At 44.3% G+C, this 18,518-nt stretch overlaps 1 protein-coding gene across 3 annotated transcripts in view; it reads right to left on the bottom strand.

Moving 5' to 3' along the window:
• Positions 1-2,749: 2,749 nt before the first annotated feature.
• Positions 2,750-18,518, bottom strand: part of CLCN5 (chloride voltage-gated channel 5) — a 100,438-nt gene continuing 84,669 nt past the window's right edge. For all 3 annotated transcript variants that reach the window (XM_077283335.1, XM_077283334.1, XM_077283336.1), the window contains 4 exons: positions 17,063-17,249; positions 12,045-12,443; positions 10,894-11,110; positions 2,750-3,482 (listed from right to left, as the gene is read on the bottom strand). In XM_077283335.1, coding sequence (XP_077139450.1) covers positions 3,392-3,482; positions 10,894-11,110; positions 12,045-12,443; positions 17,063-17,249 — 894 coding nt within the window. In that variant the 3' untranslated portion in view covers positions 2,750-3,391. The remainder of the gene's footprint in view (positions 3,483-10,893; positions 11,111-12,044; positions 12,444-17,062; positions 17,250-18,518) is intronic.

Genomic DNA, 18,518 nt, shown 5'->3' with positions numbered 1-18,518 from the left:
CTTATAATTCATGTATGGGGAGTCTGGTTTGACATTATTGTGAGGTGTGCACAACACTGTTCGTGGACATATGATAAAAATAAACATAAGATGGGAGTATACTCAAGACTACAGAACAGGAGAAGGACGGGGGATTCTGGATACAAGTAAGCCAAGCAGTAATACTCAATGTCAGGCAGCAGCCGCAAAAGCTAACAAGATTTTAGGGTGTATAAAAAGAGAAAATCCCGCTATGCCAAAGTATTATTACCCCTTTATAAATCACTGGTGAGGCCTCATCTAGAATTTGGGATACAGTTTTGGGCTCCACATTTTAAAAAGGATATTCAGATATTAGAGAAAAGAAGCCTCAGAGGAGATCTCATTTACATGTATAAAAACATGTGTGGTCAGTACAGATGGCACATGACTCATTTCTTCCAAAGGACCATACTGAGGGTATGTTTCCACGTTCAGGAAACGCTGCGTGTTTGACGCTGCGTAGAGCCGCAGCGTCAAACACGCAGCGTCCAGATGTTACAGCATAGTGGAGGGGATTTTATGAAATCCCGTCTCCACTATGCGTGGTAACACGCATCCGGTGGCCCTGCGATTCCGGACATGCGGCGCGTCTTTTTAAAACGCAGCGTGTCTGTTTACCTTGCGGCGATGCTGCGCCGTCGCAAGGTAAAACACAGGGCCCTATGTGTGGGGTGCGATGAAGCCGGATGTGTGCAATGAACACATACGGCATCATCGCGTCTACAGAAGGGGGCGGAGCTTTGGGCGGAGCGGGTTTGCCGCTCCGTCCAAACCGCCGGCCTTCCTGAACATGGACACGTACCCTAAGGACCAGGGGGCACTAATTACAGGTAGAAGAAAGGCTGTTTTGACAGCTATATAGGAAAGGGTTTCTTTATTGTTAGAGCAGTCAGACTGTGCAATGCAGACTAGTGATGAGCGAATATACTCGTTACTCGAGATTTCCCGAGCATGCTCGGGTGTCCTCCGAGTATTTATTAGTGCTCGGAGATTTAGTTTTTATTGCCGCAGCTGAATGATTTACATCTGTTAGCCAGCATAAGTACATGTGGGGGTTGCCTGGCTGCTAGGGAATCCCCACATGTACTTATGCTGGCTAACAGATATGAAACATTCAGCTGCGGCAATAAAAGCTAAATCTCCGAGCACTAAAAAATACTGAAGGACCCTCAGAGTGGGTGTCAGCCTGCGGAGATCTTTTGGTGGGAAGGGAGAAGCCAGGCCCTCCGATCCACACCCCCGCACGGAACGGTCAGGCTTGTTCTCTCGCCGTTCCTATCCACAGTGGGACAGGAAAAACACTGATGGGTGATAGGGGGAGGGTCCTTTTAAACTCTTGTGGTTTCCTGTTCCACTGGGGATAAGAAGGACGTCCTCCATGGTGCTGTCAGGTGGTGACCTGGAAAGTCAAATGGCGCTTGTGACCTTCTGAAGCCTGCCGTGCACCCAAACAGTGGCTTTCCCCCACACATGGGGTATCAGCGTACTCAAAAGAAATTTCACACAAATGTTGGGGTCCATTTTCTCCTGATACCCTTGTGAAAATTAAAAAGTTTGGGTCTAAAGTAAATTTTTTTGTGAAAAAAAAAGTAAAAATGTTCATTTATTCCTTCCACATTGCTTTAGTTCTCGTGAAACATCTGAAGGGTTAATAAACTTCTTGAATGCGGTTTTGAACACGTTTAGGGGTGCATTTTTTAGAATTGTGTCACTTTTGGGTATTTTCTGCTATATTGATCCTCCAAACTCACTTCAAATGTGAGGTGGTCTCTAAAAAAATGGTGTTGTCAATTTTGTTGGAAAAATTAGAAATCGCTGGTCAATTTTTAACCCTTATAATGTCCTAACAAAAAAGTAGACATGTGGGAAATGTACATTTATTATTTTATGCGATATGACTGATTTAAGGGCACAAAAATTAAGTTTGAAAATTGCAAAATTTTGCCAAATTTCCGTTTTTTTCATAAATAAATGCAAGTTGTATCAAATAAATTTTACCACTAACATGAAGTACGATATGTCACGAAAAAACAATCTCAGAATCAGTGGGATCCGTTGAAGCGTTCCAGAGCTTTAACTTCATAAAGTGACAGTGGTCAGAATTCTAAAAATTGGCCTGGTCATTAAGGTCAAAATTGGCTCTGTCACTAAGGGGTTAAACAGAACTGCCTGGATTGTTAGATACTGTCATTTCCCTACTGAACTCCACAAACCTAAAAGTCCACAGTAGAAAAAAAAAAAGTGGGATTTCTGAAAATCTTACTTATATGTAACACCACAAAGTTGAACAAAACAGCACTAGAAAAATGCAAAACTTTACATGATGTGAACTCTGCAAACAAAGTGCGTGAGTGGAGACTCTACAATGAGTGTCCACCAACACTGAACATCTGAGCACTCGCCAGGTCAGGAATCTTGACCTAACATCTCAGGAGTCAGGAGATCAGGGAATAAAGGACTTGTATCAGCCATATTGCCCCGACCATCTCAGGAGTCAGGAGATCTGGGAATGAAGGACGTGTATCAGCCATCTTGTCCCGACCATCTTGGGAGTCAGGAGATCAGGGAATGAAGGACATGTGTCAGCCATCTTGCCCTGACCATCTCGGGAGTCAGTAGTTCAGGGAATGCAGGACGTGTATCAGCTGCCTTCCTCTTATTAGTACGTCCGCTCCATTTGGAGGAGACACAGATGAGTTTGAAAGTTGTACGAGATTACAAGACCAAATTGTGTTTTACAAAAGATTTTATTAATCGACAGTATCAACTGATGGAAAATTGAGGGTTTATCAGTCGATATCAGGAGAGGTCCTCCCTTCTCCCTCACTATCCGCGAACCATAGATTTGGAGCCATGTCCACTGCGGCACATAGTAAGGCTACAATACACAGTAATCACGATTGCGAGCCAAGAGCCTCCAAGGCAGAAAATCTTGCAGCCAGGAATCAGAAGACATGATACATGGAGATTAATATGGCCGCTGTCCCCGTACGTGGGACAGTAGGATAAGGCTGGGTCAGTGGTGTCAGCGCCACATTTCTTGGCACATAATACTTGTATGAAGTCTTCCTTCATTGTTGCATACAGTGATATTAATTGACCTTTACAGATAAAGATGAATAAATATAGACTATGACTGAAGGTGTGCTGTCTGCCAACGGTCTAGACAGTCCACAGAAGAGCCGCGGCATAACGCCATGGGCAGATCGCTGCACGGGAGGTAATCTGCTGTCATCTCGGAGACATCCCAAATAAAGTGCTGGTAGCTCCAAAGTTTGAAGTAAGAGTCTGTTCACAGTCCGAAAGTGTAAAATACACCATAAAGTAGAGGAGTCAGGCTTCCCAGGGACGGGGAGACACGGAGACGCGCTCAGTTGAACAGTATGGAGTCTGGGTCTTGGTTGGCCATCTGCGCTATGTGCTTGAGGACATCCTTCTTTGTGATGATCCCCAATAATCTCCTGCAGAGAAATCAAGAAGAAGCGTTAGAATCGGCCGGAGAATCTGTAGTGTAACACTGATGTCAGCATTCAGAGAGACCGTCTGCAGAGTGTCCACCACTGCCCCAACCAGTCTGTATGCTGGGACTGAACTTGTCTAAGATCAGCCCCACCACTCAAAAATAATAAACCTATACGAGTATGAACATACAAGAGTCCGAAATGAAAATCCATGGTCACCTTTATATATTTTCTGTAGCTGCATTCCTAAGATAGTGCTTTCATTTAAAGCAAATGAGATATTAACCCCTTCCCGACCTGTGACAGCGCATGCGTCATGAAAGTCGGTGCCAATCCGACCTGTGACGCATATGCTGTGTCACAGAATGATCGGGTGAAAGGGTTAACTCCAATTTCACCCGACCTACAGGAACAGGGGGAGTGGTACTTCAGCCCAGGGGAGGTGGCTTTGCCCCCCCCCCTTGGCTACGATCGCTCTGATTGGCTGTTGAAAGTGAAACAGCCAATCAGAGCAATTTGTAATATTTCACTAATGGAACTTGGTGAAATATTACAATCCAGCCATGGCCAATGCTGCAATACAATCGGCCACAGCTGGAGACCCCGCGGTGATCTGCCACCACCGTCAGTCTTTCCTACCCCTCAGTTATGTCCTCCGTGGCATCTCCCCTCCACCCCCCCCATCCTGTCCGCTGCCCCCCCGCTGTCAGATTCCACCCCCCCCCCCCGTACCTCTGGACTCCCTCCCGGTGTCTGTACGGCTTGTAGCATGGGCGCCACCATCTTCCAAAATGGCGGGCGCATTGCGCCCGCCGAATCTGCCGGCCGGCAGATTCGTTCATTCATTTTGATCACTGTAAATAAAAAAAATTGTAAATAGCCCCCCCCCCTTTATCACCCCCATAGGTAGGAAACATCATAAAATAAAGAAACTATATTTATTTTTCCACTAGGGTTAGGGTTAGAACTAGGGTTAGGGCTAGGGTTAGAACTAGGGTTAGGGTTAGAATTAGGGTTAGAATTAGGGTATGTGCACACGGTGCGGATTTGGCTGCGGATTCGCAGCAGTTTTCCATGCGTTGTACAGTACCATGTAAACCTATGGAAAACTAAACGCGCTGTGCCCATGGTGCGGAAAATTCCGCGAGGAAATGCTGAGTTGTATTTTCCGCAGCATGTCAATTCTTTTGCGGATTCCGCAGCGTTTTACACCTGCTCCTCAATAGGAATCCGCAGGTGTAAAACTGCAGGAAATCTGCAGGTAAAATGCAGTAAATCTGCACACAAATCCGCAATGTGGGAACACAGCCTTAGGGTTAGGGTTGGAATTAGAGTTGGGGCTGGAATTAGGGTTAAGATTTGTGTTAGGGGTGTGTTTGGGTTAGGGTTGTGGTTAGGGTTGGGATTAGGGGTGTGGTTAGGGTTGGGATTAGGGTTAGGGGTGTGTTGGGGTTAGTGTTTGAGTTAGAATTGAGGGGTTTCCACTGTTTAGGCACATCAGGGGGTCCCAAACGCGACATGGTGCCACAACTGATTCCAGCCAATCTTGCGTTCAAAAAGTCAAATGGTGCGCCCTCCTTTCTGAGCCCCGATGTATGCCCAAACAGTGGTTTACCCAAATATATGGGGCATAAGCGTACTCAGGAAAAATTGCAGAAGAACTTTGGGGGTCTAATTTCTCCTATTACCCTTGGGAAAATAAAAAATTGGGGGCTAAAAATTTATTTTTTTTTGTGGGGAAAAAAAAAGATTTTTTATTTTCACTGCTCTAAGTTATAAAATTCTGTGAAGCACTTGGGAGTTCAAAGTGCTCACTACACATCTGGATAAGTTCCTTTGGGGGTCTAGTTTCCAGAATGGGGTCACTTGTGGGGGGTTTCTACTGTTTAGGCACATCAGGGGCTCTGCAAACACAACGTGACACCCGCAGACCATTCCATCAAAGTCTGCATTTCAAAACGTCACTACTTCCCTTCCGAGCCCCGACGTATACCCAAACAGTGGTTTACCCCCACATATGGGGTATCAGCGTACTCAGGATAAACTGGACAACAACTTTTGTGGTCCAATTTCTCCTGTTACCCTTGAGAAAATAAAAAATTACAAACTAAAGATCATTTTTGAGGAAAAAAAATGATTTTTATTTTCACGGCTCTGAGTTATAAACTTCTGTGAAGCACTTGGGGGTAAATAGTGCTCACCACACATCTTGATTAGTTCCTTGGGAGGTCTAGTTTCCAAAATGGGTTCACTTGTGGGGGAGCTCCAATGTTTAGGCACACACGGGCTCTCCAAACGCGACATTGTCTCCGCTAACGATTGGAGCTAATTTTTCATTCAAAGAGTCAAATGGCGCTCCTTCCCTTCCGAGCCTTGCCGTGCATCCAAACAGTGGTTTACCCCCACATATCAGGTATCGGTGTACTCAGGGAAAATTGCCCAACAAATTTTAGGATCCAGTTTATTCTGTTGTCCATGTGAAAATGAAAAAATTGAGGCAAAAAGAAAATTTTTGTAAACAAAAAGTACTTTTTTACTTTTACAGTTCAATTTGTGAAGCACCTGGGGGTTCAAAGTGCTCACTGTGCATCTAGATAAGTTCCTTGGGGGGTCTAGTTTCCAAAATGGGGTCACTTGTGGGGGAGCTCCAATCTTTAGGCACACAGGGGCTCTCCAAACGCGACATGGTGTCCGCTAAAGATTGGAGTCAATTTTTCATTCAAAAAATCAAATGGCGCTCCTTCCCTTCCGAACCCTGCCGTGCGCACAAAGTGTTTCCCTCCCACATATGGGGCATCAGCGTACTCAGGACAAATTGGACAACAACTTTCGTGGTCCACTTTCTCCTTTTACCCATGGGAAAATAAAAAAATTGTTGCTAAAAGATCATTTTTGTGACTAAAAAGTTAAATGTTCACTTTTTCCTTCCATGTTGCTTCTGCTGCTGTGAAACACCTGAAGGGTTAACAAACCTCTTGTATGTGGTTTTGAGCACCTTGAGGGGTGCCGTTTTTAGAATGGTGTCACTTTTGGGCATTTTCAGCCATACAGACCCATCAAACAGACTTCAAATGTGAAGTGGTCCCTAAAAAAAAGGTTTTGTAAATTTTGTTGTAAAAATGAGAAATCGCAGGTCAAATTTTAGCCCTTATAACTTCCTAGCAAAAAAAAAAAATGTATTCCAAAATTGTGTTGATGTAAAGTAGACATGTGGGAAATGTAATTTATTAACTATATTGTGTCACATAACTCTCTGGTTTAACAGAATAAAAATTCAAAATTTGAAAATTGCGAAATTTTTGCTAAATTTCCGATTTTTTCACAAATAAATGCAAAAATTATCGACCTAAATTTACTACTAACATGAAGCCCACTATGCCACGAAAAAACAATCTCAGAATCGCTAGGATCCGTTGAAGCATTCCTGAGTTATTACCTCATAAAGGGACAGTGGTCAGAATTGCAAAAAATGGCCAGGTCATTAAGGTCAAAATAGGCTGGGTCATGAAGGGGTTAAGTGCTCTAGGCGTCATAGAGCACTTAAGGATCTTCTGTCTCCACAGGTTGTTTCCCTGCCCAGCACCGGCCTCTTTCGCTTGATTGCTGGATCACTGTCTGATTCCCGGGTCTGATGCCGCCTGACTTACCCAGACAGTGAGCTATCAATCAGGTGTAGGAAGCTGTAATGGGCGTGGAAACATCCAAGGGAGGCAGTAGTTCAAGTGCTCTGCTATGTCTAGAGCACTTAAAGTCTCATTTGCATATGAATGATAACACTAATTAGTCAGGGAATTCAGCAACAGATAAAAGATGCTGATGGATTTTTATTTTAAACACTTGCATGTGCACATATGCAGACAGACAGACTCCTTGTATATTCTCTGAAGACACTACAGTTGGGAGATTTGAACGTCTTGACCTCTAGATGTACGAGTGACGAGAACCATCATGGCTGCCGCTAGTCCCCAAATGCATTTCTTGAGAAGGCAATCATCTTTATGCGCAGCCGTACCCCCTTCTGTACGGAGAATGTTATTTTATACATTTATTCTTTGTGAAATAATAACAATCATCATCGTGTTCCTGTATTTTTAGACTTTTCCGTGTTAAAGGGGATGTTCATTCTGAGAAGAAAAGTCTGCAGTGTCTCTATGTGGCTGCAGATTGTAGAATCGTGACAGTGTGAGATGCGCTCCCTATTATGACTCATGAAAAGAAAGGTAATGTTCCGGCTCCTTAAAATCAATGATTCTTTATTATTCCATTAAAAATGTCTTCATCTGTATAAATCCTTGCACAAGTGAATTGCGTACATGTAGAAAAAGAAGGATAAATGTGACGCGTTTCGATCTAATAAGATCTTAGTCCTTGCACAGCTCTACGTTCATCGAGATTTCTTTCTTTTCTAGCCTTTACTGACCTCTCACGAGAGCTGCAGCAATCACCTGATTCTCCTGACAGGTCCTAATCGGGATTTCTCCCTATTACTACTCAGGTGATCAGTACCATAATTAAAAAACAAATAATGAGACAGAAATTAAAAACATTTAACAATAATGATACATAATTTCATTCCTCTTATTCAGGCCACATGGATACCTAGTTTGCAAATTATAAATCTAAAATGCCTCTCTAGTGAGTAGGCGCCTTTTGATGTCTCCCCCACGCGCGGGAGCTTTTACCTGCTCTATGCCTTGGATTGACATTGCAGAGATATCACCTTTATGGGATGTCAAAAAATGTTTTGCTACCATCGAAATATTGCGATTGCTAAAAATGGTGGAATATACGGCATTAGTGTAGTTGCTGGAAGAGCACCAACCATTGGGAGCACAATTTCCCCAGGTTTATTCGTGTCGAAGCCCACATCAAAAACTTGGTTAGAATGTAAGGGATTCTTCAAATGTGGTGTTTCTGCTTGTAGCACTTGTGCATCGGGGAAAAAGTAAAATCTTCAAAAATGCGGATGAATCTAAAACTTATGATATAAAACAATTTATTAACTGTCATACTAAAAATGTAGTGTATAAAATTGATTGTATGGAGTGTCACCTATCATATATAGGATGTACAACAAGAAAGTTAAAAACAAGACTATCAGAACATCTGAGGGACATCGGTAATAGCACTGTTAGCAATCGCAATATTTCGATGGTAGCAAAACATTTTTTGACATCCCATAAAGGTGATATCTCTGCAATGTCAATCCAAGGCATAGAGCAGGTAAAAGCTCCCGCGCGTGGGGGAGACATCAAAAGGCGCCTACTCACTAGAGAGGCATTTTAGATTTATAATTTGCAAACTAGGTATCCATGTGGCCTGAATAAGAGGAATGAAATTATGTATCATTATTGTTAAATCTTTTTATAATTTCTGTCTCATTATTTGTTTTTTAATTATGGTACTGATCACCTGAGTAGTAATAGGGAGAAATCCCGATTAGGACCTGTCAGGAGAATCAGGTGATTGCTGCAGCTCTCGTGAGAGGTCAGTAAAGGCTAGAAAAGAAAGAAATCTCAATGAACGTAGAGCTATGCAAGAGCTAAGATCTTATTAGATCGAAACGCGTCACATTTATCCTTCTTTTTCTACATGTACGCAATTCACTTGTGCAAGGATTTATACAGATGAAGACATTTTTAATGGAATAATAAAGAATCATTGATTTTAAGGAGCTGGAACATTACCTTTCTTTTCTCATTACTACTCGTCCAAGTCAAGACGGAGTTCCGTGCACCTGCGGGGGTCGGTGAGCTGGCTGTGGCTCTTGTAGCCATTTATTTAATTTCTATTATGAGTTTATGACTCTCCTGCACGCCCTGTGCGGGAGGACACGTAACACGTGCGGGAGGACACGAGACACATGCGGGAGGACACGTGACACGTGCGGGAGAACACGTGACACGTGCGGGAGGACACGTGACACGTGCGGGAGGACACGTGACACGTGCGGGAGGACACGTGGTCATGTGTGTAATTTGCAGATTTCACCTCGTGTTGAATAGAGTCCTGCACTTCTCTTCTAGTGTAAAAAGCCGGATCAAACACTGTCACAATTTGATAGTCTGCAGTCACACAGTGACATAAAACGTTTCTTCTGAGACCATCAACCCCTGTAATATATCTGAACAACTGTGTGTTCCTTAATCTAGCCCAGTTATTGCCCAACCAGCCAGCATGTGCTCACACCGAAGGTCTTAGGAAATGTCCTATACATACACTACATACACGTGAGAACGGACTGGCCCTTTAACAAGTCATACATGTTTCTTGCCATAGTAATAGTCATTGTGTCAAAACCTCGGCAGCTTATAACATCTCCATACTGTAGGGCTGCGCCAGCATACTGTAGGGCCCGCTCCGCCAGCATACTGTAGGGCCCGCTCCGCCAGCATACCGTAGGGCCGCGCTGCCGGCATACTGTAGGGCCCGCTCCGCCAGCATACCGTAGGGCCCGCTCCGCCAGCATACCGTAGGGCCCGTGCTACCAGCATACCGTAGGGCTGCGCCGTCTGCGCACCAGCATATTATAGGGCTGCCCCACCCGCCCATCGGCATACTGTAGGGCCGCGCCGCCGGCATACCGTAGGGCCCGTGCCACCAGCATACCGTAGGGCTGCGCCGCCGGCATACCATAGGGCCCGTGCCACTAGCATACCGTAGGGCTGCGCCGCCAGCGTGCCAGCATATTGTAGGGCTGCGCCGCCCGCCCATCGGCATACTGTAGGGCTGTGCCGCCCACATGTGAACAAGTAGCAATGAGCCATTTAGAATTTAACCAATCAAAACCCAAATGTTACACTTTGCTAATCAGCTGATACATGTGACTTGCTGCCAGTGAATGATTAGAAGGGACAAAATACCGGTCATAGGAGCGCATGCGAGACGGTGAGCCGATATTAAATCTTCATTTATTAGTTTCCACAACGCGTTTCAACGAATAGTTAACTGCCACCTGAGGAAGACAGACCTATTCCGTTGAAACTAGTAGATGAAGATTTTATATCAACTCACCGTCTCGCATGCACTCCTATGACCGTTTTTTGTTCCTTCTTGCATTATCCTCTTGTGAGGCATCCGGCTGGAGCTGCAGGGTATCTTCCTTTTTAAGCACCCCTAACGCCAGCTTGGCGCTCCTGTGAAGCCGTTCGTCATTTTCTTTTTCTCTATAATCAGTGTATGATTAGGGCACATTAGGGCATCTTGTGTAGACCCGACCATCCCAACTCTGCCGGAGCGTTACTTACAGTCCACAAGGCACAGCCAGTTTTTTGCCCTTGGACTATAGTACAAGTCAATGTCTGTGATTATATATTATATTTTTTCTTTATCACAGCTCTAAAATAACAAGTGACAAAAATCAGGGAAAGCCAGGAATGTGTTAGCATGGCTGCAGATGGCGGACACTCACCCGTTGTGGGTCACCAGACACTGGCGGAGCCCGAGCTTGCGGAAAATGTCAACCACAATCTCCATTGGAGTCTGGTCTGTTATTGTGAAAGGACTCAGGTCCATAATACTGCGCAGCTTCAGGCTGGGCGCTGCCGTCGGCGGCTGTGGCGGGGTGTGCTCAGTGAAGGAAATCCTGGATGAGCTGACGATGCCATCTTGTTTCTTCCTGGCACTCTCTGGAGAAGAAACCCACAGAAAAAAAAGTCATTGGACAACAATAACCTTAGACTTTTCCAATGTGGTCTAGAAGGCATGCAGAAAACAAACTGGTGTGAGAGCAAGGTAGAAACATAATGTTCTCTATGAGAAAGCCAACGACAAAAGTTTCCCAGCCGATGATCTCCGGGAGGACAGCGATCGGCGGTCTGAAATCGGACATGTCTGATCAACATCTCATTTATCAGGTGGCCGGTGCCCCATACACATCGGTCGGCCAAACCAGTCTATATGACAAAAGGGTAAGGGAATGTTTGGCCGACATTATTTTAACGTGCATCAGCCCCCACTAATTGTTGTTTTACCGTAATTACTATTTCATTAATACACATGAAAATAAGGTGAGAGAAGCTAGAGGCTGACACTGATATTCTGCTGCAGGTTCTTATGGGGTAGGAGGAGCAAAAGGCCAACAGACATTCTGCTGCAAGTTCTCCTTAGATGGAGGCAGCTAGAGGCAAACAAACATTCTGCTGCAAATTTTCCTGCAATGACAGTTACAGTTCTCCATCGAACGATATGAGCACCAACGTTCTTATCCTATCTCCGTAATGAGAAACTCTGTATTCAATGAAGACCGATTTTAACTGTGAAGTGAGAATTTTGAAAGTAAAAGATCAGTCCACAAGAGAAAGAAACAGATTTCACTAATATGTATAAGATATATTACAGGTTGTTCCCGCAGATATTCATTGGAGCAGCAATGTGCATGTTCGCCCAAAAAGAAGACATCACCTGTGCTGTGGAGAGCAGATACACGGCCAATGCTGCCTCACGCTTTCTTGAGCAGCACACTTTTGGGATTTGTGTACAGTAACTCAGAGAACCTTACTGAGCTGTCAGATTTCACATCAGAAATGTATTCTAGAAAACAATTTCCAGTTATTCTCTTACCGATGGAGATGATTAGGTCTCGCCTCAACACAAAACCCACAAGCCTCTGGGACTCTCGGGAAACCACCACGGGGAAGCCACTATATGTTGTTTCGGTAATGGCCGCCTCGATGTCCGCCACGGTCATGGTGTCTTGAGTGATGACGGTTAGCGTTGGGTCATTACGCCGTGGTCGCATTACATCCATTGCAAGAGTTTTATGGCTGAACTCCTCTTTGGCCTCCAGAAAAGGGTAACCATTCAAGCGGATATGGGCATCGTAGATGCTCTCCCTTCCTAGGGCATCCGCCACCCACTTGCTGGTCATGGCCGCAGCCATTAAAGGCACAATGTACTCCAGTCCCCCAGTCAGCTCAAACATGATGACTACAAGTGAGACAGTCATGCGAGTGGCTCCTCCTGCAAAAACAGAAGTCATTGGAAATATTACTAGATTTTATCATCCCCCATCCTGCTAAAATGAAGATGGGCATCAACGATTCTCTCATATGAAAGGAGACTGTTATACAACTTACAGCCCGTCTGCTCATTCCTGTGCTTTCTGCACAGCCGCTGCAGGTGAATGTAGAATATCTGGATGTGTGAAAACACATTTTGCATAGTTGAGTGTGTAACTGTTCCCCTCTACAAAGGGAACACAGAAATTATATGGATCCCAAAATGGTCCAGGTATATTTTTCTCTGGAACAATGGAGCATTTCAAAAAAAGTCTAGTATAAAAGGTCCGTCCAGAGTCCATAGAACAGACCAGTCCGGCTCTGCCTTCTACCAGCTTTTCCCAGCGCTGCTGCAGGTGATTGACAGGTCTGTGCTGTGTGCGTACATAACAAGAGACATGTGAATCACCGGCCGTAGTGCTGGGAAGACCATCAAAGTATATTTTCTCTGAAACACTGGAGTGTTTCAGAGAAAAATACATGTGGCTGTGATTGGGCAGCCATGCACCCGCGGGGCTCCCTCAAAAGGTGTGCTTGGAGACTTTTACATTGATGGCCTCCCTTTAGGATAGGTCATCAATATCTGATCAGTGGGAGTTTGACAGCCAGCACACCCAGCTGCTTCTGATGTTAGCAGTCACTGGAAGTGCTGAGTTGTTGAGCTGCATAGCTCCTTCAAAGGTATACTGGGGTGCCATGGTAGCATATTGCCCTCTAGAGGTTTTAATTGTCGGACTTATTCATTTAATCCACGAGTTTCCATGTGTATCCTATATGATCTATACACAGCAGTCCCAGCATCTTTTATGAGATGTATATACATAGCAGTCCCAGCATCTCCTATGTGATGTATATAAAGCAGTTCCTGTGTTTCCTATTGTGATGTTATGTCTATACAGCAGTCTCCTGTGTCCTATGTGACGTATAAATACAGCAGTCAGTGTGTCTCCTACGTGATGTATACACAGCAGTCCTAGTGTCTCCTATCCTATGTGATGTGTACATGGCAGTCCATTTTTATCCTATACTACCTGAAGAGCCCGGCGTTGCCTGGGCATAGTAAATATCTGTGGTTAGTTATAGCACCTCACTTCTCTTATTTTCCCATCACGCCTCTCATTTTCCCCCTCACATCTCTCATTTTCTCCCTTACACCTCTCATTGTCCCCCTCACTCCTCTCATTCCCCCCTAACACTTGTCATTTTGACCTCACATCTGTCATTTTCCGATCACTCCACTATTTTCCCTCACTCCTTTCAATTTGCACTCACACCCCTCATTTTCACCTCACACCTCTCATTTTCCCCTCAGTACATACATATTTGTCATCTCCCTTATATATAGTATACACCTGTATGTCATCTCCTGTATATAGTATATGCCTGTATGTCATCTCCCCCGTAAATAGTATATACCTGCTGTATGTCATCTCCTCCTGTATATACCTATGTGTCATCTCCTCCTGTATATACTATATACCTGTATGTCATCTCCTCCTATATATAGTATATACCTGTATGTCATCTCCTGCATATAGTATATACCTGTATGTCATCTCCTCTGTATATAGTATGTACCTGTATGTCATCTTCTCCTGTATATAGTATGTACCTGTATGTCATATCCTCCTGTATATAGTATATACCGGTGTGTCATCTCCTCTGTATATAGTATACACCAATGTGTCATCTCCCCTGTATGTAGTATATACTTGTGTGTCATCTCCCCTGTATATAGGATATACCTGTGTGTCATCTCCCCTGTATATAGTATATATGTGTGTCATCTCCCCTGTATATAGTATGTACCTGTATGTCATCTCCCCTGTATATAGTATATACCAGAGTGTCATCTCCTCCTGTATATAGTATATACCTGTGTCATCTCCCCTGTATATAGTATATACCTGTGTGTCATCTCCTCCTGTATATGGTATATACCTGTGTGTCATCTCCTCCTGTTTATAGTATATATGTGTGTCATCTCCTCCTGTATATAGTATATACCTGTGTGTCATCTCCCCTGTATATAGTATATACCTGTGTGTCATCTCCTCCTGTATATAGTATATATCTGTGTCATCTCCTCCTGTATTAGACCTCGTTCACACGTTATTTGCTCAGTATTTTTACCTCAGTATTTGTAAGCTAAATTGGCAGCCTGATAAATCCCCAGCCAACAGGAAGCCCTCCCCCGTGGCAGTATATATTAGCTCACACATACACATAATAGACAGGTCATGTGACTGACAGCTGCCGTATTTCCTATATGGTACATTTGTTGCTCTTGTAGTTTGTCTGCTTATTAATCAGATTTTTATTTTTGAAGGATAATACCAGACTTGTGTGTGTTTTAGGGCGAGTTTCATGTGTCAAGTTGTGTGTGTTGAGTTGCGTGTGGCGACATGCATGTAGCGACTTTTGTGAGATGAGTTTTGTGTGGCGACATGCGTGTAGCAACTTTTGTGTGTCGAGTTGCATGTGACAGGTTAGTGTAGCAAGTTGTGTGCAGCAAGTTTTGCGCATGGCAAGTTTTGCGCGTGGCGAGTTTTATGTGTGGTGCCTTTTGAGTATGTGCAAGTTTTGTGTGTGGCAACTTGTGCATGTGTTGCAACTTTTATGCATGTGGCAATTTTTCCGCGTGTGCAAGTTTTGCGTGTGGCGAGTTTTCCATGAGGTGAGTTTTGCACGTGTGGTGAGTTTTGCGTGAGCCTAGTTTTGCATGTGGCGAGTTTTGAGCGGCGACTTTTGTGTTTCGACTTTTATGTGGCGAGGTTGGTGTATGTGTGGTGAAATGTGTGCTGAGGGTGATATATGTGTTCAAGCACGTGGTAGTGTGTGGCGCATTTTGTGTGTGTGTTCATATCCTCGTGTGTGGTGAGTATCCCATGTCGGGGCCCCACCTTAGCAACTGTACGGTATATAATCTTTGGCGCCTTCGCTCTCACTCTTTAAGTCCCCCTTGTTCACATCTGGCAGCTGTCAATTTGCCTCTAACACTTTTCCTTTCACTTTTTCCCCATTATGTAGATAGGGGCAAAATTGTTTGGTGAATTGGAACGCGCGGGGTTAAAATTTCGCCTCACAACATAGCCTATGACGCTCTCGGGGTCCAGACATCTGACTGTGCAAAATTTTGTGGCTGTAGCTGCGACGGTGCAGATGCCAATCCCGGACATACACACACACAGAGATACATACACACACACATTCAGCTTTATATATTAGATGATGTACTTTACATACAGCAGTCCCAGCATTTATGTGATGTATATACAGCAGTCTCAGTGTCTCCTGTGCCATGTATATGGAGCAGTTCCAGTATCTTCTATGTGATGTATATATAGCAGCCTCAGTGTCTCCAATGTGATGTGTCAACAGCACTCCCAGTGTCTTCTATGTGATGTATATACAGAATTTTCAGAGTCTCCTATGGTGATGTTTATACAGCATTCTCAGTGTCTCCCATGTGATGTATATACTGCAGTCTAAGTGTCTCTTAGGCTAGTTTCACACTAGCGTTTGGCATGGCTGCGGACTTCCTCCATGAAGTCCTGCCCACTGCCGCACCTCTTCATTCAGCTCTGCCTGCGGCTGAATGCGTCCTGTGTACCCTATCTTTAACATTGGGTACGCAGGCGATGCGGATGCCTCCACATACATCGTTTTCACGCTGCGCCGACCGCAACACGTTGCATTCGGCGCAGCGTGAAAACGACGCATGCATAGGCATTAGCATACATCTGCATGGCCTACGTACCCAATGTTAAAGATAGGGTACGCAGGACGCGTGCAGCCATAGGAGGAGGTGAATGAAGAGGCGCGGCAGTGGGCGGGGCTTCACGGACGAAGTCCGCAGCTCTCTGCAGCCCTGCCAAACGCTAGTGTGAAACTAGCCTTATGTGATGTATACACAGTAGTCTCAATGTCTCCTTTGTGATGCTTACACAGCAGTCCATGTGTATCCTATGCAATGCACTGTATATACAGCAGTTCCAGTGTCCCTATGTGATGTGTATACAGCAGTCTATGTCTCCTATGATATACAGCCAACAGCATCGGTGTCTCCCATGTGATATATATACAGCAGTCTGTGTCTCCATTGTGATGTATACACAGTAGTTTCGGTGTCTATGTGATATATATACAGCAGTCTCAGTGTCTCCTATGCAATATATATATACACTGCAGATCTCAAACTACTTGAGTTATATAATGTAACATGAGCAGTGATGAATTCCCCAATGTGAGGAGACATGTAGTGCAATATAAATCTGTATTCAGAATAACTTACTTTAGTGGCTACGTATTATAGCCGACACCTGCCCCGTATAAGTCCACCCTGACCAAGACATACATGTACATGGTGCATAAAAGGGTTAATGTAACGGGATTGTATATTATGTACATGTCTTATTCATTCACACACTAGTCCTGTTCTGATGCGGAATGTCCATAAAGGGACCTTTTTTGGGCCTAGCATTTAATATACAGGGTCTGCAGGGGCTGGGAGCTGCAGTTTTGACAGGCATGGTTGCAAACCACTGGACTAGTACAATGCTCCTCACTTTGCATACTTACCGAGACAAGCAGCGGCTCCTACCATGGCATAAAGGCCTGGAGTAATGCAGTCGGCCCCCTGACTGCACCATCCCTTGAAGATCGGCCAGTCATGGTGATAGAAGGCCAGCTGCTCCATGCACACTCCCATGAGTCTTCCCATGATTGCACCCACTGCCATGCTTGGTATGAAGAGTCCGGAAGGCACCTACATAGAAATAGAGCATTATTGGAGCATGAGAATCCATAGGGAACCTATTTAATCTTTGGCTCTTTCTGTTCCAGTGGGCGGTCCTAGCAGTGATTATAGAAGTGTGCACACGGAGTTAGCTGTCAGTCAGTGATGGTCCAATGGGCGGTTCGATCAGTGATTGTAGAAAGTGTGCACACAGAGAGAGATGTCAGTCATTGATGGTCCAGTGGGCGGTCCGAGCAGTGATTGTAGAAGTGTGCACATGGAGTTAGCTGTCAGTCAGTGATGGTCCAATGAGCGGACCAAGCAGTGATTAGAAGTGTGCACACGGAGTTAGCTGTCAGTCAGTGACGGTCCAATGAGCGGTCCGAGCAGTGATTGCAGAAAGTGTGCACACAGAGAGAGAAGTCAGTCATTGATGGTCCAGTGGGCGGTCCGAGCAGTGATTGTAGAAAGTGTGCACACATAGCTAGCTGTCAGTCAGTGATCGGACCCCGCCCACTGAACCCAAAATCCCAGAACGAGCTGAGGACCGCATGATGAAAACATCTCACAAACTACATATCCATTTGCTCAAAAATGTTATCAAAAATAGAACAGACCCCCACATCAGTTTAACCCCCAGAGCGTTTTTCGGTTTTGCATTTTCATTTTTCACTCCCCTCTTCCCAGAACCATAACTTTATTTTTCCGCCAATATAGCCATTTGAGGGTTTATTTTTTTGCGGAACGAGTTGTACTTTTGAACGACACCATTGGTTTTTCCATGTCGTGTACTAGAAAACGGGAAAAAAAATTCCAAGTGTGATGAAATTGCAAAAAGTGCAATCCCACACTTGTTTTTTGTTTGACTTTTTTGCTAGGTTCACTAAATGCTAAAACTGACCTGCCATTATGATTCTCCAGGTCATTAGGAGTTTATAGACACCAAATATGTCTAGGTTCTTTTTATCTAAGTGGTGATAAAAAAAATTCCAAACTTTGCTAAAAAAAAATATAAAAAAATTGCGCAATTTTCCGATACCCGTAGAGTCTCCATTTTTCGTGATCTCGGGTTGGGTGAGGGCTTATTTTTTTGCATGCTGAGCCGACATTTTTTAATTATACCATTTTGGTGTAGATACGTTCTTTTGATTGCCTGTTATTGCATTTTAATGTAATGTCGTGGTGACAAAAAACATAATTCGTTTTTACTTTTTTTTTATCGCTACTCCATTTAGCGATCAGTGTAATCCTTTTTTATTGATAGATCGGGCGATTCTGAACGCGGCGATACCAAATACG

Source organism: Ranitomeya variabilis, chromosome 2 (genome assembly GCF_051348905.1).
Source record: "Ranitomeya variabilis isolate aRanVar5 chromosome 2, aRanVar5.hap1, whole genome shotgun sequence".
NCBI classification, from domain to species: domain Eukaryota; kingdom Metazoa; phylum Chordata; class Amphibia; order Anura; family Dendrobatidae; genus Ranitomeya; species Ranitomeya variabilis.
The sequence above is the reverse complement of the archived record's forward strand: the minus strand, read 5'-3'. Positions and strand labels throughout refer to the sequence as shown.